Source organism: Castanea sativa, chromosome 8, assembly GCF_040712315.1.
Source record: "Castanea sativa cultivar Marrone di Chiusa Pesio chromosome 8, ASM4071231v1".
Lineage (NCBI taxonomy): Eukaryota > Viridiplantae > Streptophyta > Magnoliopsida > Fagales > Fagaceae > Castanea > Castanea sativa.
Window position 1 is genome coordinate 6,921,102 of NC_134020.1, and position 25,026 is coordinate 6,946,127.

Consider the following 25,026-nt stretch of genomic DNA (forward strand, 5'->3'; position numbering starts at 1 on the left):
AAAATATAGAGTAATAGAAAAGACTTATAGGGAAGGGTGTGATGATAGGTATTATATAGGCTATTCATGACAATAATGACTTATAGTTATTGGTAACTAATAACCCATTAAAACCAACGGCTATGTTATTCATTATTGCCCAATGACTATTTTACTCATAAATTCCTAATGGCTAGAAAATAAATAATAATAAAAGTGTTTGGAATACACACTCACACCAACATGGCCGACTTTGGCATGCTGCCACTTGGAGTAACTTTCTAAGAGTATTAGCATTAATGGTGCTAAAAAACCAAATTTTTATTTTTAAAACCACAAATAACAAAAACTAAGCTACATCAAATGTGTTATTGCTAAAAATTTTAACAAACTTGCTACAGTAGACTGCCAAAGATCATCTACTGAAGCAACAAAGTTAGTTGTGGCACAAAAGTTGTGTTCCTAAACTTACTTTATTTATTTTGATCATGGCTTTCCAACAAACAAAGATAACTATTCAAACTATTACCAGCTATTCAATAAAGTCCAAATAACACAATAAGAGCATTAGAATTAGGTGTCCTTGGAACACCAATCATCAAAAATGTCCCTGTACCAGGTGTCTCAAATGCCAAATAAATTAAGCATTTGTGTTTGTACGCTTCAAGTAATAGAAGCTTACAGATACAAATGCTAATTTTTTTTTTAATTCGATCTCTCTCTCTCTCTCTCTCTCTCTCTCTCTCTCTCTCCTATTCCTTTGTCAATTATCTCTCATTTTTGTTATCCTTCATGGTCTCTCTCATGTCCCTTTCTCTCTCTTGGCCGTGGTGATCGGCCATCACTGTGGATCAATTGGTAGAGATATCGCATGTGATAAAGTTTGGGCAGTTTTTTTTTCCTAGTTGTGGATTGCATATGATTGTGGGTGGTAGTGGATTGAATTTTATTGTGGGTGAAAGAATTGGTTTTGGTGGTGGTGGGTTGTGGGTTTGAGGTGGTGATGGTGCTCTATTTTTCAATTTTCTTTGGTAGCGGTGGGTTTCAAACCCTGGAGATTATGATTTGTTTTAGATTGTGATTTGGGGTTGTGGGTTTGAGGTGTTGATGGTGATGGTGTTTTGTTTTTTTATTTATTTTTAATTCAGAGAGAGAGAGAGAGAGAGAGAGAGAGAGAGAGAATGAATAAATAATTAAATAAATAGAATATGAAATTAAAACATGCGATGTAGAGTGTATCGTCAAATGCTATATTAAAGTAGTAAAACTATGTTTTGGTGTGTGAAAATAGAAGTTTTTAAGATGCCTGACAGCATGCTCTACATGACTTTTCGAATTGAGAATAAATTCTATAAGGACTTGGTGTAAACCCTTTAGTTTACACCCTCCAACAAGGACATGCCACATTACCATATTACTAAAATATAAATGCATATGATCACATAAGATAATATCTCAATAAACACCATATTTCAAAATTTAAGTAAAAGACTAATGTGGTGTTATTAGGTGTAGTAGGATGTACTGAATTTTAAGTAAAATACTGATGAGGCAACATCTTTTTGAATGATGTAAAACATGAGTTACGCCCCATCTTTACCAAATTTGAACTCTTTTGAATTTGCATAAAAAGATAAGATCTAGAATTGGGCTATAAATGAACCAATTGTTTATAAAGAAGTTTTATTTGTTTGTTTAGCAAACTAGTCAAGACCAAGCTCAATTTAGGATTGACTATTAAATGAGCCAAGCTCAAATATGATAATGTATTAGTTAACCTAAGGCTCAATTTAATTATATATAATGTTATATTTTTATATGTTTACTTGTTTTAAAATATACTTATATAGACTTGAGATTAAATTGTATAAGTTTGAAAATAGGTTCATATGAAATCAAATTATTATTTGTAATTTTTTGACAATATAAAAATTTTATTTGTAGTAAAAATTTATAAATTTATGAAGGGTACAAAATTTTAGTCATGGTTTAACTAGAAATTTATTGATAATATAAATATTTTATTTGTAGTAAGTTAATCAAGAGCTTGTAAATAAACTCGAGTTTTGCTTAAACATCTAATTGTGTTTGGTGAGCTTAAATTTGAGTTATGATGTTGAAAATAGAATTATATATGACAGAATGTGTACTTTTAATGAGCTACTTATTTCCCACCTTAATCCAATACAAGGCCGGCCCTAGACCTAGGCCACCTAGGCCACCGCCTAGGGCCCTCTACTAGAAGAAGGCCCCAAATTTTGAGGCAAAAATTGATATATTTTTTTAAAAAAATTGGGATATAGGAAAAAAATTAGTTTTATAATTTTTCTCTACTTTTAAGAAGTCTCAAAGTGTTGAGTAATGTTAGATATAATACAACTTTAAATACATGAGTCTTTACAAATAGAGTAATACTAAAATTTTACAAACTATTTTACAACATTTTTACAAACTGTTGTTGTAATCAACTTCTTACTGGTTCTCATCTGAGCCCACCGATAACATTACTTTTTTATTTATGTATAATCATTCATCACATCATCAGTTTGTAAAAGTTTTTGTAAAAGAATTTGTATCTCTAGCATTTTTTATTATAAATATGTGTTACTAATCACAAAAAACAATTAAGATAGAAAAATACTAGAAATATTATTAATTTTACTTGAAAACTTTACAAATGGATGTGACAATTAATATGATATGTGAACGTCAATAACCTATTAAATGCATTGTTGAATTTTTTTTGTGATTAATGATATATTTCTGTAAGCCTTGTGTTGCAAAATTTATAATATCCATAATATCATTTATTCAAATACTTTATTATTATTTTCTTGAAGTATCACTAATCACATTCATATTTACATTATTTGAAAAAAATAAAATTAGTATAATTTGTTATAATTTTATCGTTTTTTCAAAACAAAAAGCATATAACAAAATAAAAAAAAAATAGATTTTTGTTATAATAAAGTTGTGTTTTTTCTCAGTTTGGTCATAGTTGCAGACAGTTAGATGCAGATGCAGTAGCCCCACATATTAATATAAAATTGGGTAGCCGTAGCCTTGTGGGTGGGAACACAGGAGTCAAAGGTCCATTTCCTGTCTGCCGCGTGAACCAAGGAAAGCCCCCATGCTTTCTTTTATTATGGTCTTGGATTGGATACATCATCAACCACCCCCCAGACAGACTAGGGTAAAAAGTAGTACTTTTGTTTGTACACACTTTTTTATAATCCGCAAAAGTTGAAAAAAATTAGAGAAGTGAAAAAACAAAGACTGTTTTCTTTTTAGTCCTTTGAATCAGTATTGGCATATAATAATAAAAGTAGATAGATCATCACTATCACTAACAAGAAGTAAAATCATCTTTTTTGTTCTTTACCCTTTCTTTGTAAAAAATCTGAGAAAGTTGGGAAAACTTTTTTTTTTTTTGGGCTCTCTGACATCTGTGCCTCTGGCCCTCTCTGCCTGTCCTCTGGCTCCTAGTACTACACTATACTATACCATACTATGCCACTGTTTGTCATAAATTAAAATCTCTAACTTTCTCTCCAGATTCTAAAGTGTACTAGAAAGTTATATCCTGTGTGTTTTTCTGGGGAATCCCTTCCAAGGTAAAAAAAAAAAAAAAGCTATAGATCTTTTTACCTTTCTGCTCTGCTCCCCCGCCCTCTTCTTCGATCTGCTGCTCCCACAAAACAAGCAAGTTAATAAGTATATCATATAATATAATGGATGTAAGTTCCATCAAAAACCTTCTAGCTACTACTTATTATTCTTTCTATAATTTTGATTTTTACATTCTGGGTTTCTTTTCTTTTGAATGTGATTGATGTAGTATGTCTCTTATTAATTTTTTTTTTATCTCTTATTAATTAAGTTGTAACATACACACACATATATATATATATATATATATATGTTGTTTATTATTATGTTGTTTATTATTATTATGTTATTATAGGAATATTGTAAGAGGAGTGGACAAATCCCGGCGTTTGGGGACTGGGATAACGCAAACGAGCTGCCAATCACTCAGTATTTCGAGTGTGCAAGACAGGCCGGTTTGATTCGCTACAGTAGTTCTTCCTCCGGAGAGACTGATCATCGTCCTTACGTGCGTGGCGACTTGTACGCCGTTGATTTCAACAAACCATCTCGCTCTGTCCCTCCTTCACGCAAGGTCTCTCTCTCTCTCTCTCTCTCTTTTCTTCTTCATCCACTTCCATTCTTAATTACCTATTTTACATTTTTATTTTTTTAAAATATTTATTTATGATGTTTTTGTTTCTTTATTTGGGTTCAAAATTTTTTTTTGAGAAGGATTTGGGTTCAAAATTTGAGTGTGTGTGTTGATATATTATTAGTATTTCCTGATTTTGAAGTTTGAACGCAAAGTAAGAAAGTGAGTCAAACATATGCGACACATTTCGGAAAATATGGCTGGAATTGGAAGAGCTCGATTTCAGATTTCAATGTCAAAATTCCCAACTACTATATTCATATATACATATATATATATATATATATATATATATATATATTGTTCCTTGGGTTCGGTGTAAGTGGTACAAGTTTCACACATTTTCATGTGCGAAAGTCAAGGAAAAAGAAAAAAAAAACTACGTACATTTTTGTTTGCATTACTTTCATTCCATAGATTTCGAGAAAAGTGCTTGTTTATAATTTTTTATATGGTGGAATATATGATCTTTTTTTTTTTTTTTTTTTCCCGAAGATGGTGTATTTTACCTAGTTTTTATGAAATGGTAAAATAAAAGAGAAAAAAAAGAGACGATTTTATTATTATTATTTGTTTTATAAATTTTTTTTAAAAGACATATAATTTACAGAAACAGTGAAACATAGAACATTTTAAAATAAAAAAAGAATATGTAATAATGTTGTAACGTGTAACTGACACTAATAATTTAATGCATATGCTGTTTCATAAACTATATAATAAAAAAGAGTTAGATGTTAATTCAGATAATTCAAACATTCTGTTTACAAATTATATATATATATATATATATATATATATGTATGTATTGATTATTTGTAGGGAAAAAAAAAAAAAAAAAAGAACTGGTGAGATAGATAGATGTTAGAATAAGATAATGATGATTTTGAGGCATGGAAATGCGGGGTAATTTGTACTGTAGACGACAAGGGAGAGGGGTGATGGTGGTGTAAGAGAAAGAGAAAGAGAAAAGCGATATAATCATAATTATCATCCGCAACAAAAGGTGAAAACTGCCAAGAAGGTTTGTGACGTGACGGAACCGTCAACTAAAACCACTCACACTGCTGCCGCTACTACTACTCAGAACGACGCCGTTCCACCTCCTCCTGCTTCAAAATCCATTGATGAAGATCTCTACAAAATCCCTCCTGAGCTCCTCCTCCACACTTCTAAGCGGGTATGTCCCTCCCACCGTTCTCAATCTCTCTCTCTCTCTTTTTAATATTTTATTTATTTCTCTTAAGACTAACTTAATTTCATAATTTATGTAATTATGAGTGCTGCATTTTTTTTTCTATTATTATTTTTTTTATATAAGAAACCACACAGCTTAAAATAAATCAAATAACCATAGCGTTTACATAATGAAGAACTGTTAATTCTAAGAAATTAGGACAACTCTCCATCCACATACATTGATTTTCTATGCCTTTGGCATACTTTGCTAACAAATGAGTTGGGGTATTTGCAATTTACTTGACATGAGAAAAACCAACATTATGGAACTCCAAGGAAGCTTTCCCAATACCCACAATCACCGCATCAATCGAGACCGGAACTGAAGAAGAATGACTCAACGCCCTAGAGACGACTAACTAATCACCCTCAGGTATGAAGTCTGTGATCCCAAGTTGCTCTGCAAAGTGCATACCAAGTTCAAAAGCCTTCACTTCTACCTCAAGGGGTCCCAAGGGTGCAAGGATTTTTCTGCGCATTGCTGCCAAAAATTGCCCATTCCAGTCCCGAACTACAACTCCAACTCTCACTGAATTCAGCTCGGCAAACACAGCACCATCAACATTGAGCTTGAAAATTGATACAGGAGGAGGAATTCATCTCTGAACATGCTGGACCGACTCCTGTGCACACGGTAGTAACTTAGCAGCAGCCCGGTACTCCTCTAGATATTGAACCGCCCATTAAAGAAGCATTCTTCCATCTTTTCGCTTTCCCCCATGCCGAACAACATTCTTGTTATTCCACAAAGCCCACGCATAGGTCACCAGCAGCTCAATGTTTTCCGATGAGGACTTTTCATCTATCATTAAACACCATAGCATCTCCTTAAAAGAACCAAGCTGATCCATAACACTGGGAAAAACTAACTTCGATAAAGACCACATGTCTTTAGCACGGGAGCATTTCCAAAAGAAATGAAATGAATTTTCAGCCTCCTCATTACATCCATCGCATAGATCATCCTGCAAAACATTCCTTTTAACAGGGTTAGTTTTTAAAGGTAAGATGTCCCTACAAGCCCTCCATGAGAAGTGCCTTATTTTATAAGGCATATTGATCTGCTATAGGCGATTCCAGAAGCTTCTTTCTTGGCTGCCATCAGAACTTGAACTCATGGATGAGGTTAGTGACATTTGAGTTGCAACCCAGTAGGCATTTTTCATTGAAAAAGCTCCATTGGTGGTCCAAGCCCAAATCTGCTTATCTTCTGGCAGGTGAGAACTTATAGGAATTGCCTTTATAACCTTTGCTTCATGCGGCAAGAACAGAGCATCAACAACTCCTGACTTCCAAGAAGCCTCTTCCTTATTTATCAATTCTCCTACCTTCATATCTTCTGGCATAAACAACCTCGGAGATGAAACCATGAATGTAGAAGGCTTAGGCAGCCACCTATCACCCCAAATCCAGATTTTCTCACCATTTCCAATTCTCTACCGTAAGCCATATTTAACAAGAGGTTGAGCAGACATAATACTCCGCCATGTAAAGGATGGATTATTGCTCAAAACAGCTTGTGAAAAATCACTTGTAGGGAAATACCTTGCCTTCAAGACCTTATACACCAAGGTGTCATAACCTTGTTGAAGTCTCCACCCTTGCTTTGCTAATAAAGCCATATTAAACTCCTTAAGTTTTTTAAATCCCATCCCACCACAATTCTTCGGAGCTCATAATTTTTCCCAACTCATTCAAGCCAACTTCCTCTCATCATTTCTTTGCTCCCACCAAAAATTACAAATCATACTCGTCAAATCCTCACATAGAGATTCAGGCAATTTGAAAACACTCATAATGTAAGTCAGCAAAGCTTGTGCCACATCCTTTATCAGCACTTCTTTCGCCACCTTAGACAATAACTTCTCTGTCCAACCAGCAAGCTTCGTACTTAATTTATCCTTAATAGAATTGAAAGTGTTTTTCTTATTCTTCCCCACCAAAGATGGCAAACCAAGATATTTTTCATGGTGTTTAATCACTTGGGCTCCAAACCTAGCTTTGATGACCTCTTGAATCTCCATAGGAGTATTTCTACTAAAAAATAGAGATGTTTTAGCACTATTTAACTGCTGCCCCGAAGCATAGTCATAAACCCTTAACACCCTCTGAAGAGTATCACACTCCTCCAAAGAAGCTCTACAAAAGATCAAGCTATTGTTGGCAAATAAAAGATGGGATACTTTAGGACCCCTACGACAAACTGAGACACCCGCCAACCTCCCATTCTCCGTCTCTTTCTTAATAAGAGTAGAAAGACCTTCCGCACATAACAAAAATAGATATGGAGAGAGATGATCACTTTGTCTGATTCCTCTACTAGGAACAATGTGCTCTTTAGGCTTACCATTAATTTTCACAGAATAAGAAATAGTAGTGACACAATTCATAATCAAAGCACACCATTTATCATCAAAACCCAACTTATGCATAATTTTTTCCAACCATATCCACTCTACCCTATCATATGCCTTACTCATATCTAACTTTAGAGCCAAATCCCCCACCCTTCCACTCATTTTTTGACTAATATGATGTATCGTTTCATATGCCATAAGAACATTATCAGTGATTAACCTACCATGCACAAATGCACTTTGTGTATCACTAATAATAGAAGGAAGAACTTTTTTCAATTGGTTAGCAATGGCTTTTGATGCAATTTTATAAACCACATTACAAAGACTAATGGGTCTAAAATCAGTCACAAGTTTTGGCTCTTTACATTTAGGAATAAGGACAATATTTGTATGATTAAAATTCGGTGGAATAATACCTGAATTGAGGAAGGCCAAAACGGTTGAAGTAACCACACCACCAATCTTAGGCCAAAAGTGTTGATAAAACAATGGAGGCATGCCATCCGGCCCAGGGGACTTCAAAGGGTACATTTGCTTTATGGCATTTTTCACTTTAGTTGCTGTAAACTCCCTTTCAAGTAATTGATTCATCCTGGGGCTGACTTTATGTTGAACGGCTTCTAAAAATTCTTCAAAATCTGTAGGACCACTACTAGTAAAAAAACCTCTCATAGTACTACAACATCAACTCTCCCACCTTCTCATCTCCATCCAACCACCTACCATCCTCATCCATCAAACCATCAATGAAATTCTTTTTGTACCTTGCCGAAGCTTTCTCATGAAAAAACCTAGTGTTCCTATCCCCGGATTGCAACCAACTAATTCTTGATCTTTGCCTCCACATATAATCTTCCTTATCCATCCAACAATTCAACTCAATTCTAGTGTTCTTCAAAGATCGAATCATATTCAGTGTTGAAGGTTGAAGCTCTAACCATTCTAATTTTTTCTGTAAATCAGCCACCTTTTTCCCCACATTACCAAATTCACTACCATTGCACACCTTAAGTCTAGCATGGCAAATCTCCAAATATCTATTAAAAACATCACCCGACCTTCCATACAAGCCTTCATTGCAAGCTTCCTCCATAATAGTCTCACATCTTGGATCCTTTAAGCACATTGATTCAAATTGGAAAACCCTACCCATTCTCTGCTTTCTTGGTTTTGCACACATATGAAGAATAAGAGGAGAATGGTCCGAAACTGAAGAGGAAAGATGAGTAAGCTTGGCCATTGGAAATAAATGAAACCATTCCACCATAGCCAAAGCTCTATCCAGCCGTTCCCTAATTTAGGACCCATCCTCTTTTTGATACAACCAAGTAAACAATGGCCCCGTGAAACAAACATCCCTAAGACTACAACAATTAATAGTATCAACGAAAATTTTCATTTGTTGTCTTGTTCTATTACTTCCCCCCTCCTTTTCAGTCATACTAGTAATTTTATTAAAATCCCCAATTGTTAACCATGGCAAAGTGGATGTCCCATACAAGTGTTTGAGTTTTTGCCATGACTAGTGTAAGTGCACAATTTGTACCCGGACCCAAAAACAAGTGATGGGCTCAGGCTTAAAGAGCCTTATACAATGAAATTTGTAGAGTGTGAGTTTGAAATCTAGGTTTGGGATGTTGGAAAGTTGATCAACAGGCTAGAATGCCGCTGTCTATGTAAGTAATAGATGGATGTAACAAGAAACCCTCCTCGGACGTAAGTCGATGACAATTTGTATAGTATTTCTTTTTCTAAGCAAAATATTACAATTTTTAGGTCTTCAGCCAAGAAGATCCCCCTCTTATTTCCTCTCTCGTCTTCTTATATACTTCTTCTTCTTCCCTGTTTCATCCACGTGTAACACAAATCTTCCTCCCAGATCCTTGTCCCATCCACCACCTTCTTAAAGTCTTCAAATAATAGCTGGAAGACTGAATTCTACTGTTCAGAGGTCATTTCTCCATTAATGCGGCCAGGGAGGTAGATGCAGGGCCTTTAATGTGGTGGTAGCAGCTTTTTCCTCAGATATTTCTCACACGTTCCTGCTTCTAAAGGGTGCTTGGATCACACCTTTACCCAACAGATCTTCTAGAATTCTGCCTCTAAGCCGTTTAGCAAGTCCCATGGCCTTTGCTGGGCCTGTCTGAGGAGATACTCCTCCTCGGACCACTATAGTGCGGACTGACCTGTGGGCCTAGAGACCCTGATCGAACAGACTTGTACTAACCAATCAGGCCAAAGCCCAAATGTTTATTCAAGCACTTTTACCCCCCACAATAGCCCCTCAAAACTTTATTTTTTCCTCCCATCCGAGGAGAGAAATAGAGTTTTGAACCAAAGAGCGCACCCTCTACACACTTTGCAAACCGCCACACGTGTAGGGGTCCTTTCGTTCCTTTAAAACGTCTCTGATGCTTTGAAACCCGGAACGCACGCATTTATGACTGCAAGTTACATCCTGTTCCTCACGTTCAACTGTGAGATACGCATCTAACGGCCCAGGTTTGCTCTACAAAATTGGGGGGAATAATTTTGATTTGAGGCTGCCTCTCACACGTCAAAACGCTTGGGAACCCGTATCTCCATCCATTCTTTTAGAAATCAATCACATCTAAGTGCTAATCATTATCTTTGCTCTCAAGAAGCTCGTAAAGAATCGCCTAATCAATTTCGTAAGTTCTCCATTTTCTTTACTCATTCCTTCTCGGCTTCTATCCTCAGCCACCATCTAAATCCCTTTCCTTCTTTAAACTTTCATTTTCATTCCCACCAAATGGGTAGATTTAAGTGTCTAGTAGATACCGACGCCGGTATGGAGGGTTTTAGGGCCAAATATCATATTCCTCACGACGTAGGCTTGAAATATTGCCTAATAGAAACCATAGGTGACGCTAGGAGAGAGGAAGAAGTTATCATTCTCATGATCGCCTTCATAGAAGGTGGGATGACCCTCCCCATGAAAAACGTAACCATCGAGTACCTACGTAACCATAGGTTATGCCCAGATCAGTGCACACCAAATGTATTTAGGGTCTTAGGTTGTGTCGATACTTTAAACGAGTAAATGGATCTGAACCTCACATGGCACGACGTTGCCCATATGCACGAGTGCCATAAACTCAAAAGTGTAGGATACTACATTAAATCCAGGTCTAGCATCGTTAGGCTAATATCCAGTCTTCCCAAATCCAACAAAGGCATAAAAGACGACTATCTCATTGCCTCGAAAAACTGGTTTGACGGTCCTCACTGCCTAGTTGAATGGAGAGAGCCAGGTGTGACTCCATAGGAGTTAGATTTCCTAACCCATGACTCAATCTCGTTACTTTTGCCGTTTTTAATTTTATTGCACATTATTGCTTTTTCCCTTGATATTTATCACTAATCCAACCATGCTCGTCTTCTCGGATGTTTCTTTTCACAGATAAACAACACGTACGTCCACGTCTAAGCCTTTGCAACGTCGCAGACTTGAATCGCGTCCTTCGCTCCGAAGTCTTTGTTAGTGAAGACCTACAAGTGAGAGCTGCCTACCTGATACTAGGATACGATCCTTTATCAGTGGATTTTCAAGAAATTGACAACGCGATCACCGCGGGAGACAAACGACGCAGAAGGATAGACGTGTCACAACCAGGCTTCCTTTCTAACCGCGAACTCCTAGACGACCCCTCCATCATACTATACTCTCGCCCTATCACAGCGATTCCTCTTTCGGCACATTCCCAAACAACCGCCGTCCGAGAAGAGCCAGTGTCCTCGCAACAATCGTTAGACGAGGAGATCAACCAGTTTCGACTCGAGGAAGTTGAGAGACCTCGAGAAGATCCACTCGTCATCCTCTCAGACGAAGAGCACGAGCCCGCCGAAACTTCGGGCATACAAGGTCTAATAATTGCACAGCCTGACTCCAGCTCCGAAGAAGACGATATGGCCACTCTACGGAGGCTGATGAATAAGAGAGGCTCGAAAGTCTCTAACAAGGAAACGGGTGGGTCCTAGGTCCCTCCGTCCTTGCCACCACCCCCTCCTCCCTCCGATCCTAAGCCTCCCGTTCCGGAGCCTAAGAAGAAAAGGAAGAACGAGGCCGAGGAGGCAGATGCGGAGAGGTAGAAGAAGCTGAAACAACAACAACAACAACAGAAAACTGGCAAAGGTAAGGGACGTGCCTCTTTAGTGGAAAGTGGGGAGAACTGGGACCTGGCCGAGGTACGCCGTACACCAGCCAACTGGTCTCCCGAGCTGAAACTGGACGGGGCACCAATCTCTTGCCAATCCAGCATTAGGGCGTTCCAACAAGGTCACGCTCACCACCTGGCTGAGGCTTTGGAACGTCCTCTTCTTCTGCCTAAGGACATGGACGCCCTGGACAAAATGAGCTAACCTCATTTGTTTCTCTCGCTAAAAAGGGACTTGGCTTTGGTGAGTGGCTCAGTCTCATCCTCACTTTACTGCTTTCATTACACTTTAACGATGCACTTTAAATTTGCTCTACTAATAATGCATCTATTTTAATGTTTCACCCCAGGCTATTCAGGAAGTCTACACTGCCGAGAAGTGGGTGGAAAACTCTTGAAAGAAAGCTGTAGCTGAACTGGAGGTTAGGCAGGAGACCGAGAAGTCCCTAGGCCAAGCTCTTGCGTAGAACGAGAACCTAACCACACAGCTGGCAGAGCAGAAAAGGGAGAGGGACGGTGCCGAGGCCAACCTGAAGACAATGAGGACCCAAGTGGAGGGGCAACGCAAGTTTTTGCGTCAGAAGGACGAAGACTTATCCAAAGCTCAGCAAGAAAAAATCGACCTGAAGAAGGAGCTTGCTAGGATGAGGGATGAGGCTCGTACCTTCGAGGACTCCATGGAGGCCGCGAAGAAGACCACTTACAAGGAAGGGGTGGAGGTGACAGAAAACCAACTGACTGAGGAGTTCGTCGAGCTGTATCGGGAATATTGTCAACAAGTGTTGGAGGAAGCTTTAAATGTGGCAGGGGTTCCCACAACCTCCGAGTTGAGGAAGCCTGAAAACATCTGGCTCCCCCAAGACATCCAGGTGCTCGAAGAACTTCCGCTTGTCGCACCTGCCCCCGAGACGGCGTCTTCCACGCTCCCATCCATGATTCCAGAGCCCATTCCAACTCCTAAAGAACCTGAGGGTTCCACCAAAGAGAAGGAATAGGGCGATGGCGCCGAGGAGCCTACGAGCCAAAGTGCCGAGCCCAATGTCCCTCCACCGGTGGCAAGAGATAAAGGGAAACAAGTCTAGACCTCTTTTGAACTAGAGCTGAAACGAACAGAGGCTGCCAGCACTTCCGAGCAGGACCCCCTTCTAAGACTTAAGGCTTAGGCTAGTTAGAACTTCTTTCCTTTTTGTTATGTAACAAATTTTATATTAAGGTTTTTGCTTTAAATGTACATTAAAATAAATTAATGAGAAACTTTTACTGGTTTGATTTTCATTTGACTTCCAATCTTTAGTATAAAAATACTCATTCGCCTCTTTTTAGCGCAAAAATGAATGAATGGAACAACTAACTCCACCTCCAACATTTCAATTAGCCGTAACTTTAAATAAAAGTACACATACTTAGCATATACTTGTAAATCATGCCTCAAGAGCATAATATATGTGACACAACAATACACAATCAAAAATTTAACTTAGAATTCAGTTTGGGGCATAAAGTAATCCAAGTGGCTCATCAACACCTCAACACTAATGTGGTATGGTTTCTGCTAATATTCCCAAAGTAGAGGGTCCGAGGACCCGACATAACTAAACTTCTTTTTAACAAAAAGTAGGATGTCAATTTTCACAAGGCATGTGGTCCGAGGACCATGCATATCCAAGTTTCTGTTAGATAATTAGAAGTAGTAAATTGGAATGTTAGTAAATTGGAATGTTAATTTCCCCAAAATAGAAGGTCTGAGGACCCGACATAACTAAGGTTCTGTTTAACAAACAATAGGATATCAATTTCCACAAGGCATGTGATCCGAGGACCATGCATGACCAAGTTTCTGTTTGATACTTATGAGCAGCGATAGATAAACCAAACTACATACTGATAATTTGAACAACGAACAACAAAAAACTTTTTATTAATAATAATACCTTCGTAGGTTGTTTACATTCTAGGGGTGTTATACAATTTTTTCATCTAGATCAGCTAATCGGTATGACCCTATGCTCGCTACGGAGATGATCCGATATGGTCTTTCCCAATTTGGTGCTGGCTTTCCCCATGCTGGATTTTTGGAAGCACCCAAGACTTTTCTCAACACCAAATCCCCAGGCGCTAGTGGCCTCAACTTCACATAAGCATCATATCCTCGTTTAAGCTTCTGCTGATAACAAGCCATTTGGACCATGACGGCCTCTCGTCGTTCCTCGACCAAATTTAGGCTTTTTCCCAAGAGGCCATCATTATTCCTCGGGCTGAAGGAACTCGTCCTTAATGTGGGAAACCCAGATTCTAAAGGTATCACCGCCTCGGCCCCGTAAGTCATAGAGAATGATGTTTCTCTAGTGGATCTTCGCGGCGTAGTCCGATATGTCCACAGAACATGTGGCAACTCCTCTACCTATCTACCCTTCGCATCATCCAGCCTCTTCTTTAGTCCACTGACTATAACTTTGTTAACGGCCTCGGCCTGCCCATTTCCCTGAGGATAAGCTGGAGTGGAGTATCTATTTGTGATGCCCAAGTCATTACAATATTGCCTGAAAGCTTTACTATCAAATTGTACGCCATTATCTGAAATAAGTGTATGAGGTATCTCAAATCTAGTGATAATATTCTTCCAGATAAATTTCTTGGAGTCGACATCCCTAATATTTGATAAAGGCTTAGCTTCGATCCACTTGGTGAAGTAATTGGTTCCCACGAGCAGCCACCTTTTGTTTCTCACAGCCCTCGAAAAAGGCCCAACTATATCTAGTCCCCATTGAGCGAATGACCAAGGACTAGACAAATGATTAAGGACTCCCCTAGGCTGATGAATATTGGGAGCAAACCTTTGGCATTGGTCACACTTTCTTGTGTAGTCTTGAGCTTCCCTCTGCATATTAGGCCACCAATATCCTTGAGTCAGAGCCCTATGGGCTAAAGATCTCCCCCTAGTATGGCTTCCACAAATTCCCTCATGCAATTCTTCTAAAAGTGCCTCCGTTGCTTCAGGATGTACACATGGTAGGTATGGTCCGAAAAAGGAGCGTTTATACAATTTCTGATTCTCGGACAACCAGAAACAAGGCACCTTTCGACAAATCTTATCTGCTTCAGACTTCTCCTCGGGCAGAATATTGCTTTTTAGGAAAGAAACCATAGGGTCAATCCAGCTAGGTCCGAGCCTTATCAGATGGATATGGACGGCACTTGCAGTGGTTAGAGTTGGTTTTAGCAAGTCTTCGACGAGGATAATCCTAGGCAAACATTGAGCCGAGGATGTCGCCAAAGTGGCCAACGAGTCCGCATGTGTGTTTCCACTTCTAGAAACGTGCGAAAGGATGAAAGAATCGAACTCAAATTGTAAACATTTGACTTGGGTCAGGTACTCTTGCATTCTTGAATCCCTAGCCTCCATGGTCCCCGTCACTTGGCCCACAACTAATTGAGAATCCGAGGACATATGAATTGCCTTTCCCCCATTCTCCGTACCATATTCATACCGACCAAGACAGCTTTGTACTCAGCCTCGTTATTAGTGGCCGAGAACGCTAATCTCAATGATTTCTCAAAGATAATTCCCTCAGGGGATACCAAAACAAGTCCAACGCCAGACTCCCTCTGGTTGGCTACCCCATTAACATACGCTTTCCAAATCAGAGGTCCTTTGCCCGTGATTATGCCAACTGATTTTTCATCCATGTGCGATCCCTTCGCAGTTTCTTCTAACGATGGTTCGGCGAACTCTGCCACTAAATCCGCGAGAACTTGGCCCTTCACCGAGGTGCGTGGCATATATTTGATATCGAAAGCTCTCAGAATAGTTCCCCACTTGGCTACCCTCCCCGAGTAGTCAACACTTCGTAATCCTGACTTGAGAGGCAGTTGAGTCAAAACCACAACGGTGTGGGACTGAAAATAGTGAGGAAGCTATCGTGTGGCATAGACTACAGCCAGAATTGCCTTCTCCAAAGGCAAATAACACACCTCAGCTTCATTCAAAGATTTGCTGACATAATAAACCGGTCTTTGTACCCCGCCGTCGTCCCTTATCAGAACCAGGGTGACTGCATGGATAGCTACAGCAAGGTATGCAAACAGGATTTCATCGACCTCTGGCCGAGACATGATGGATGGTCGGGAAAGATATTCCTTAAGTTACTGGAAAGTTAAAGCACACTCCTCGGACCATTGGAATCCTTTCCATTTATTTAACAGTTGAAAAAAAGGTCTACACCTGTCAGCGGACCGAGAGATAAATTTGCTGAGAGTAGCAGTCATCTGGGTTAATCTCTGAACTTCCTTTGGATTCCGAGGTGGTTGCAGGCCCTGAATGGCTCTGACCTGTGTCGGGTTCACCTCTATTCCTTTATGAGTCACCATGTAGCCTAGGAACTTTTCGGAACCCATCCTAAAAGAACACTTTGAGGCGTTAAGGTGCAGCTTGTACTTCCTAAGTATTTGAAAGGTGTCGTCCAGATCTTTCACATGCATAGGTACTATCTTATTCTTCACTACCATATCATTCACATATACCTCAATGGTCTTTCCAAGTTGTGATTCAAACATCCTGGTCATCATCCTTTGGTAAGTAGCCCTTGCATTTTTCAACCCGAACGACATTACTTTATAATGATAGTTCCCTGTAGGAGTAATGAAGACAGTCTTCTCCTGATCACCCAACGCCAATGGTATTTGGTGATAACCTTGGAAAGCATCTAAAAAACTCATCAGAGGATGCCCGACCGTAGCATCCATAAGCTGATCGATGCGAGGTATCGGGAACGAGTCCTTTAGGCAGGCTTTGTTCAGGTCTGTGAAGTCCACACACACTCTCCACTTTTCGCTCTTCTTTTTTACTACGATTGTGTGCGCTAACCATTCCGGGTAGAAAACTTCTTTAATAGCCTCAGCCCTTTTGAGCTTGAGCACCTCTTCCTTGACAGCCTCGGAATGCTCTTTCGAAGAACGCCGAGGTGGTTGCCTCCTGGGAACAACGGCAGGGTTGACGTTCAAATGATGAAAAATGAAGCTTGGGTCAACCCCCGGAGCCTCATAGGGATCCTAGGCAAAGATATCGATATTATTTTTCAAAAACATCACCAATTCCATTTTCTCTTGGTGGGGTAACCGTATCCCAACTTGAAAGAACCTTTCGGGGTCATCAGTTATAAGAAATCTTTCCAAATCTTCACACATGGCCTCTGCTATCACCGCATCGAGTGCATCCAGAGTTGTTAATTGCTATAAGTCTTCCACAGCTAAGGCCGAGGACTCTGATTTGGCTTGATGCAGTACTGCGGCCAATATGTATTGCCTTGCCACTGATTGGCTACCAAGAATTTCTTCAATAAATCCCCCTGAAGAAAATTTTACTTAAACATGCAAAGTCGAGGAGACGACCCCTAAAGCATGCAGCCAAGGCCTGGCAAGGATGGCCGTGTATGGAGAATATGCATCAACCACAATGAAATCCACATCGATCGTTTCCGAGCTAGACTGTACGGGTAATCGAATTTGTCTCTTTGGTATAACAGCCTTCCCTTCAAAACTTATCAACGGTGAGTCATAGGGAGTGAGATCCTCCAGTCTTAACTTAAGCCCTTTTGAATAAGTCAGGGTACATAATATCCGCCCCACTACCTTAATCGACCATCACCCTCCTGACGTCATAATTCCCTATCCTCAATGTGACCACCAGTATATCGTCGTGTGGTTGAATAGTCCCGACCTTATCTTCATTGAAGAATCCCAAAATAAGCGTACTCCCTTTGATCCTCTTCGGCCTCGAGCCAGGCTCCTCGGCCTGGGAATGTGACATCGCCATCACCCTTGTGGGACAAGAACCGGTCCTGCCTAGTGTGGCGAAGATGACATTAATCATTTTCAACGGCAGCAGAGATGAGTTGTTCTGATGATTATTTGAACCTGAACGATTTCCTTGTCCGTTGGGTTGATACATGTGCTGCTTCAATTTTCCCTCGCTAACGAGCTGCTCTAAATGGTTCCAAAGGGTCCGATAATTTTCAGTGGTATGACCCACATCCTGATGATACTGGCAAAAAAGGGTCTGATTCTGTTTCGTAAGGTCTCCCGCCATCTTACTAGGCCACTTGAAGTAGGGTTCCTTACGGACTTTTTCCAGTAGTTGGTGCACTGGTTCTCGGAATACAGTATTAACTACTTGAGGAGTGGCTGAACCAGATTGCCCAGAGTAATCTCTCCTCGGCTTATTATTATGGTACCTGTCCGACCTGAAATCTCTTCTCTCCTGCGGGATAACCTTTGCCTTACCCTTACCTTGTTGTTGACCTTCCTCAACCCTTTTGTACTCGTAGATGCGGTCCATGAGGCGACGTACATTCCGTACGGGCTTTTTGGTCAGGGATTTCCTTAAATCATGATCAGTGAGAGGCCCACTTTGAAAGTATTAGTCGCAACTTCATCAAAATCTCCATCGATCTCGTTAAATATCTCCCAGTACCTGTTGGAGTATGCTTTCAATGTCTCACCCTCCCTCATGGCCATAGATAATAATGAGTCAAAAGGTCGAGGGACTCTGCTGCATGTAATGAATCGAGACACGAATGCCCTGGTAAGTTCCATGAAAGAATCAATAGACCCCGACTTTAGTCCGTTAAACCATCTCATAGCAACAGGTCCCAGGCTAGAAGGAAAGATTTTGCACATCAAGGTTTCGTTCTGAGAATGCACCGCCATCCTTTGATTAAAATGGCTCACATGTTTAACCGGGTCTGTCCTGCCATTATAGATGGTGAAGGTGGGTTGGGGTGAACTGTCTAGGGAGCCTTCCCTTCTTGATCCTGTGTGAGAAGGCCGATTTTGAGAGTTCATGTAACACTCGACTCATAGCATCGTTCCCCAAGCCCTTGGAGGGAAGCTTCCTATGCTTACGACTTGGTAGGTCATCCCTTTCGTAAGAGAAGGTTTCGCTAGGGAGAGTCCTGGACCTTGGACTGTAACTGCTTCCCCGGGACCCCCTTGAGGAAGGATTGGATGGGGGTGAAGCCCATCTTCGTCTGACACGGCGTAGCTTTTTCTTGAGGTGGTCAATCTCCCTCTGCATGGCCTTGACATCATCCTCATGGGTGGCACTGCTTCCACCGCGCGAATGGCTCGCGTCAGGATATACAGTATGCACGCTTCCCTCTCGATCCCTCCGACGCTCAAGACGCTCAAAAAAATCTTCGCCCTAGGATCCTTGAGATTCTGCATGATGCGAACCTAAGCCTGCCATGATGTTCCAATTCTTTCAACACTAGATTCCCACAGACGACGCCAATTGTAAGTGCACAATTTGTATCCGGACCCAAAAACAAGTGATGGGCTCAGGCCCAAAAAGCCTTATACAATGAAATTTGTACAGTTTGGGTTTGAAATCTAGGTTTGAGATGTTGGAAAGTTGATCAAAAGATTAGAATGCCGCTGTCTATGCAAGTAATAAATGGACGTAAGAAGAAACCCTCATCGGACGTAAGCCGAGGACAATTTGTATAGTATTTCTTTTTCTAAGCAAAAGATTACAATTTTTAGTTCTTCAGCCAAGAAGAAGATCCCCGTGTATACTTCTTCTTCTTCCTATTTCATCCACGTATAACACAAATCTTCCTCCCATATACTTGTCCCATCCACCACCTTCTTAAAGTCTTCAAATAATAGCTAGAAGGCTGAATTCTACTGTTCAAAGGTCATTTCTCCATTAATACGGTCAGGGAGGTAGACGCAGGGCCTTTAATGTGGTGGTAGCAGCTTTTTCCTCAGATATTTCTCACATGTTCCTACTTCTAAAGGGTGCTTGGATCACACCTTTACCCAACAGATCTTCCAGAATTCTGCCTCTAAGCCGTTTAGTAAGTCCAGGGCCTTTGCTGGGCCTATCCGAGGAGATACTCCTCCTCGGATAACTTCTTGGACCACTATAGTGCGGACTGACCTGTGGGCCTAGAGACCCTGATTGAACAGACTTGTACCAACTAATCAGGCCCAAAGCCCAAACATTTATTCAAGCACTTTTACCCCCCACAACTCCCATCTTTTAGAAGTCTCAAGTTCACCATAAAACCCAGTAAGATGCCACCAACCAATTCCATCTCCCCCATCTACCCATGCATCAATATGTGAATGAGAAAAAGTCTGAATATCAAGCCTAATCTCTTTTTTTCAAAATAAAGCTAAACCACCACTACTTCCCCTACTAGGCGCAATAAAACCATTTTTATATTTACACTAATCACGGACCTTAAGCATCCAATTCAAACCAGATTTTGTCTCCATTAAAAAGATAATGTTGGGATCTTGTTTATTGATTACCTTTTCCAAGGCACGAACTGTCTGACGGTTTCCAAGCCCTCGGCAGTTCCAATTCAATAGGCTCATTGTGCTCGACGGGGTTGCAAAGCAACCTCCGCTGATATAGTCCGATCAACACTAGAAAAAACATGTAAACCTTCAATGTTACTGACCTTAGTTTTCTTTTTAACCAATTCTGCCTTCTCTGCCTCACGTGGATTGTCATTAGAACTCCTCTTCCAAGTCCCTTGCTTAAGCCCATCCTCACTACAAATAGCTAAAATGTTATCCTTTGACATGGACTTTTTCATCCTAACTTCAGCTGAACCACCAGAAGATGGGCCTTGTAAAGAAAGCAACCCACCTTTATTTTTACTTCCACTTCGTTTGGGCCTACCTTTACTCAACTTGCTACGTTCTTGCCCACTAACCTTGCCAATATTAAAGCTAAAATCATCCCCCTGAAGAAACGAATGACCACACGGCTCCACTTGCTTTCCTTTCAAAACACGTTGGCGTGAAATTAACTCTTTATCCATTACCTCAATGTCAACCAACTGCTCCACTTGGATAGAGTTTGAATTTGAAATAACCGGCTCTGATTGGATCGCTTGATCAAGCTCAGATATTAACTCCTCAAAGTCAAGAACATACTTCCTAGCGGTTTTTGCACTCGAACCAACCGTCTCAGCCAAACCAATCACAGTACCACCCTTCATCGGCACAACCTCACTACATCCACCATCTACTTGGCCACGGTCCTGCTCAAATCCCACTACAACATTACCTTGCATCGGATTGACACTCTCCCCATCAAACTGCTTAGAAGAAACTCTACCACTTGGACTCGCTTGCACTTCAACTTCCCTTCTCCCATGACTACCGCCAGTATTTGTAGAGGCAAAACTTTTACGAGAACCCACCTTTAACCACTCACCGTAAGGGAGACCGTGCTAATGATCAACTTGAAAAGAACAATCTCTAGCTTCATGGCCAATCCGAACACACTTAAAACAGAGCCCAACTAACCTTTCATACTTAAAACCAATACAAACATTATCTCCTTCGGGAACTTGCAACAACACCACCTCGACATAACGGTTTGTCCAAGGGCAATTCAACCCTTACTCGTAAAAAACGAGCTTGATCTGAAGAAAAAGTTTTCAAGTCTACCTCCATAACCATACTGAGTCCATTACCGATAGCTCTCCCAACCTCCTCTAACAACAGATCAAACGAAAGCCACCACACCTGAACCCACATCGGTATTGAAGTAAACCAAACCGAATTAGCAGTCATACCTCTCACCCACCTACATAACACCAATGGATGATCGTCGAAACTCCAAGGGCCATTTGCTAACACCCATTTCAACTGGCTCTCCATGGAAAATTGAAGTAAACCATCTCCAACATCAACAATTCGTACATCTGAACCCATTTTCCACACAGAACGCAGTAAAGCCTTGGCTGCACATTGGTTAAATGACCTATTGCTGAAAAATCTCCCCAACAGACTAAGATAGCATTCTTCCAACATCCTATCTTTATGCACTATCCCAACCCTAATAACCTCCCCTTACTCTTTAGTCAAAGTAATATTTTTTAATTTTTGAACAAAATCTGAGTCCATAGTTAAGCGTAGGAAGAAGTCTAGTGAAAGCGAACTACCAGAGAAAGACAATTTATGTAACTACGTCTCACCTAGATGGTGAGAAGAAGACTCCCATGTAGAGAAAAAAGCTCACCTCTAGGGTGTGCAGCATGGCCAAAGTGGGATTAAAACAGTTCAAAGGGAAATCAAAAGGCACAAGGAACGAAAGGCAGATGTGTCCTTATCGAGCACTCAGTGATGCAACACAGAGCTAGAGGGCTTGGAGAGCAAAGACTCAAGAGCAAGAGGCCGCTACCTCGGGGAACCCAGAAAGGAGAGCCATAAAAGGAAATAGCTAGGAAAACCTTCGACTTGGCAGAGAAGGACTTGGCTTATTGGGAAAAATGACAAAAGGGGAGGGGCGGCCAAAAAGGGGCTAAGTTTGAAAAAGGGAAGATAGAGAAACCTTGGAGGAAGCGAAGTTGAAGGTCAGCTCCCCCGAAGGCACCTCAGAACGGAAGGTCAGCAAGGGGCTTTTGAAGGAAAAACACCAAAAGAAGAGAACTATGGGAAACAAGGAAAGAATCAGTCGTCAAAATGGTTGGAACAACAGGGGCTCTAGTACCCAGGGAGCCAAGGGGGAGGAGTCAATGGTACCCCAGAACCCTAGAGTGATACTATAAAAGGGAGAAGCAGCCAACGTTGGAAGGGGGATTCAGCAATAGTGAAATTAAGAGAAAACCATAAAATTCTGTCAAGAAACATTAAGAAAATAAGGAAATATCTCCTGGTATTCCAGAAATAGCCACTATAGCACATTCTTGGATTAAAAAAGATTCAAACTTTGCAAGTCTTAGAAGTTTAGATAGTCATCTAAGTCTGTAATTTTTGAGCTTATTTAAACCTTCTATCACGTCTTAGTGAGTACATTGTAATCCATAATTAAGAAAACTAATGGAGTATTTCTTATTAATTTGAGGATCCCTAACAATTATTTTGTGTGTTTCTTTATTACATTGCATTCCTTTGATGTTTTTCTTGTTGTTCAATACATTTATTCTTGCTTGCTAGTGTGTACGTATTGTAGGAATCTTGCTTTGTGCACCACTTGCTTTGTAAACAGCCCATTTAGCTGCGGTAAACCAAGCCTAGTCCCTTCAAACTACAACAAGAGGGCCCGGGGTCCTTGCTCAAGCTTGGGCCTGGACACTGTCCGAAAATCGACCCTCACAGAGTGAAACTCTATCTCTCCAACAACTCCAATTTAAATTCAAACATTAATAATAATAATAATAATAATAATACTAAATTATTATTATTATTATTATCATCTCTCTACTTCACTAACGTGATATTTTATGATAGGGTGCAAACTTATAGCCATGGATTATTCTTTTGAATGTAATCCAATTTTTTTCTTATATTCTTCTATTTTTTAGTCATATATATTTTGTTTTGTTTCAATAATTTTTAAGCTATGAATCATTTAATTCTTTAATATTTTGTAGTCTTTCAGAAGTTTTAATATCTGAGTTTTAAAGTTATTTTTTTGTAGTATCTGAAATTGTCTGACAATTTTTTTGTAAGCCATTGCACGTTCAAACAATGATTTCATCATCAAATTGTAACACAAATTGAAGTCATATTAGAGCAAATCATGTAATGGTATAATTCCTTAATTAATTTAAGATTTTATAAAATTATTTTAGTCTACCCTCCAAATAAGTAGGTTCTCATACATAGCACGAGTTAGCGATTAATTATTATTATTATAGTGGTACTTGTAACCATACCTCATTAAGTAAGAAGTAGAGCTCGTTAAGATTATTTATCTCAAAAATTCATAAATAATAATAATAATAATAATAATAATAATAATAATAATAATTAAGCATATATAAATTTTAGTTAAAACCTATTTAACAAACAATATAATTAAGTAGTATTAACCAAGACTTTCTTAATTATATCATATGACCTTCACAATGAGAAATAGGATTCAAATGTCTTCTTTCACGTTGTAGTAATTGAGTTATTTAAAATATTTAAATATTATATATAATAAATAAAAAAATTGGAAAAAGTATGAACATCGAAACACATGCAGCAGGATTATAGTGTCACAACAAGAACAAGGGATCCTGCCATCGCTTTCTATTTAATTAGTTTCCACAAGATTCATATTTATATTTATTAATTGGCTTCACGATTTGTCCATATATAAGATAAGACTCGTTTGTACAAATTAATATAATATTTAATACCATGCATGGCATGGGTGACTGTCTGTGAGTGACACACAACAAATAAGGTCTCCTTAAATTTGGTACTGATTCAATCATGATGTTCAAATGTTTCGTCCTGAATAAGCTTAAGCTTAATTGCATGCCCCAATCTGATTATCTGTCACAAATAATAATAATAATTTCTGTTCCTAATTTTGACTTAATAACACTTTTTGATTCTAACAAAAAAGAATGTGCACGTGACAGATTTTCTAACCTATAATTTTATTTTATTTATAATTTTTTTTTTTTTTTTTTGGTAGAAAAAAATGCTGGGATTCTTTTCAAAATGCCTGGCACCGGCCTGCGCTGCATGAATTTGGAAACTCCCTGTTTGCTTCTTCTGCCGACAAAAAATGGATATGTTGAAAATTATGTATTGCTGCTCTCTCTCTCTGCACTTCTTGTTGCACCAAAATGTTTCACAGTTGATGAATTCAAGCAAACGAATTAGGTAGTATAAATAATGCTGATTTTTTTTTCTTTGAGCAATTACATTATTCTAACTGAAAAAGGAACATGGAAACTAAATGAGTATGCATAATAGCATAATATCTTGAACAATTATCATTTAGATTTAAACTGGAGGCTTTATAAAATAAGGGAATGGGTATTTTTTGTAAAGGATGGAACTGGAAGTACAAAAAAGAAAAAAGAAATATATATATATATATATATATATGTATATATATATATATATATATGTATATACATACATACATACTCTATCCGTCCTAATTTGTTTGTCTTCTATTCTATTTTTGGATGTTCAAAAATATTGTCATGTTTTTAAAATTAAAAGTCATTTATTTACTAATATTCCTATTTTATTTTCAAAACTATTTGAAAAG

At 39.3% G+C, this 25,026-nt stretch overlaps 1 protein-coding gene across 2 annotated transcripts; it reads left to right on the forward strand.

Moving 5' to 3' along the window:
* Positions 1–3,295: 3,295 nt before the first annotated feature.
* LOC142607008 (uncharacterized) lies at positions 3,296–24,655 on the forward strand. Of its 2 annotated transcripts, none has more exons than XM_075778413.1 (4): positions 3,296–3,719; positions 3,947–4,165; positions 5,148–5,405; positions 24,439–24,655. In XM_075778413.1, exons 1-4 carry the CDS (start codon positions 3,714–3,716, stop codon positions 24,490–24,492), a joined length of 537 nt encoding a protein of 178 aa, XP_075634528.1. In that variant the 5' UTR covers positions 3,296–3,713; the 3' UTR covers positions 24,493–24,655. The 2 variants fall into 2 exon arrangements, with proteins under 2 accessions (XP_075634528.1, XP_075634529.1); XM_075778414.1 differs by lacking the exon at positions 24,439–24,655 and adding an exon at positions 22,978–23,350 and having other exon boundaries at positions 3,302–3,719.
* The last annotated feature ends 371 nt before the right edge of the window (positions 24,656–25,026 follow it).

Coding starts and splice junctions, on each gene's coding strand:
- LOC142607008 (XM_075778413.1), top strand. Junction 4,166..5,147: donor CTGTCCCTCCTTCACGCAAG/GTCTCTCTCTCT, acceptor TTTGTACTGTAG/ACGACAAGGGAGAGGGGTGA. Junction 5,406..24,438: donor TCCTCCACACTTCTAAGCGG/GTATGTCCCTCC, acceptor TTTTTTTGGTAG/AAAAAAATGCTGGGATTCTT.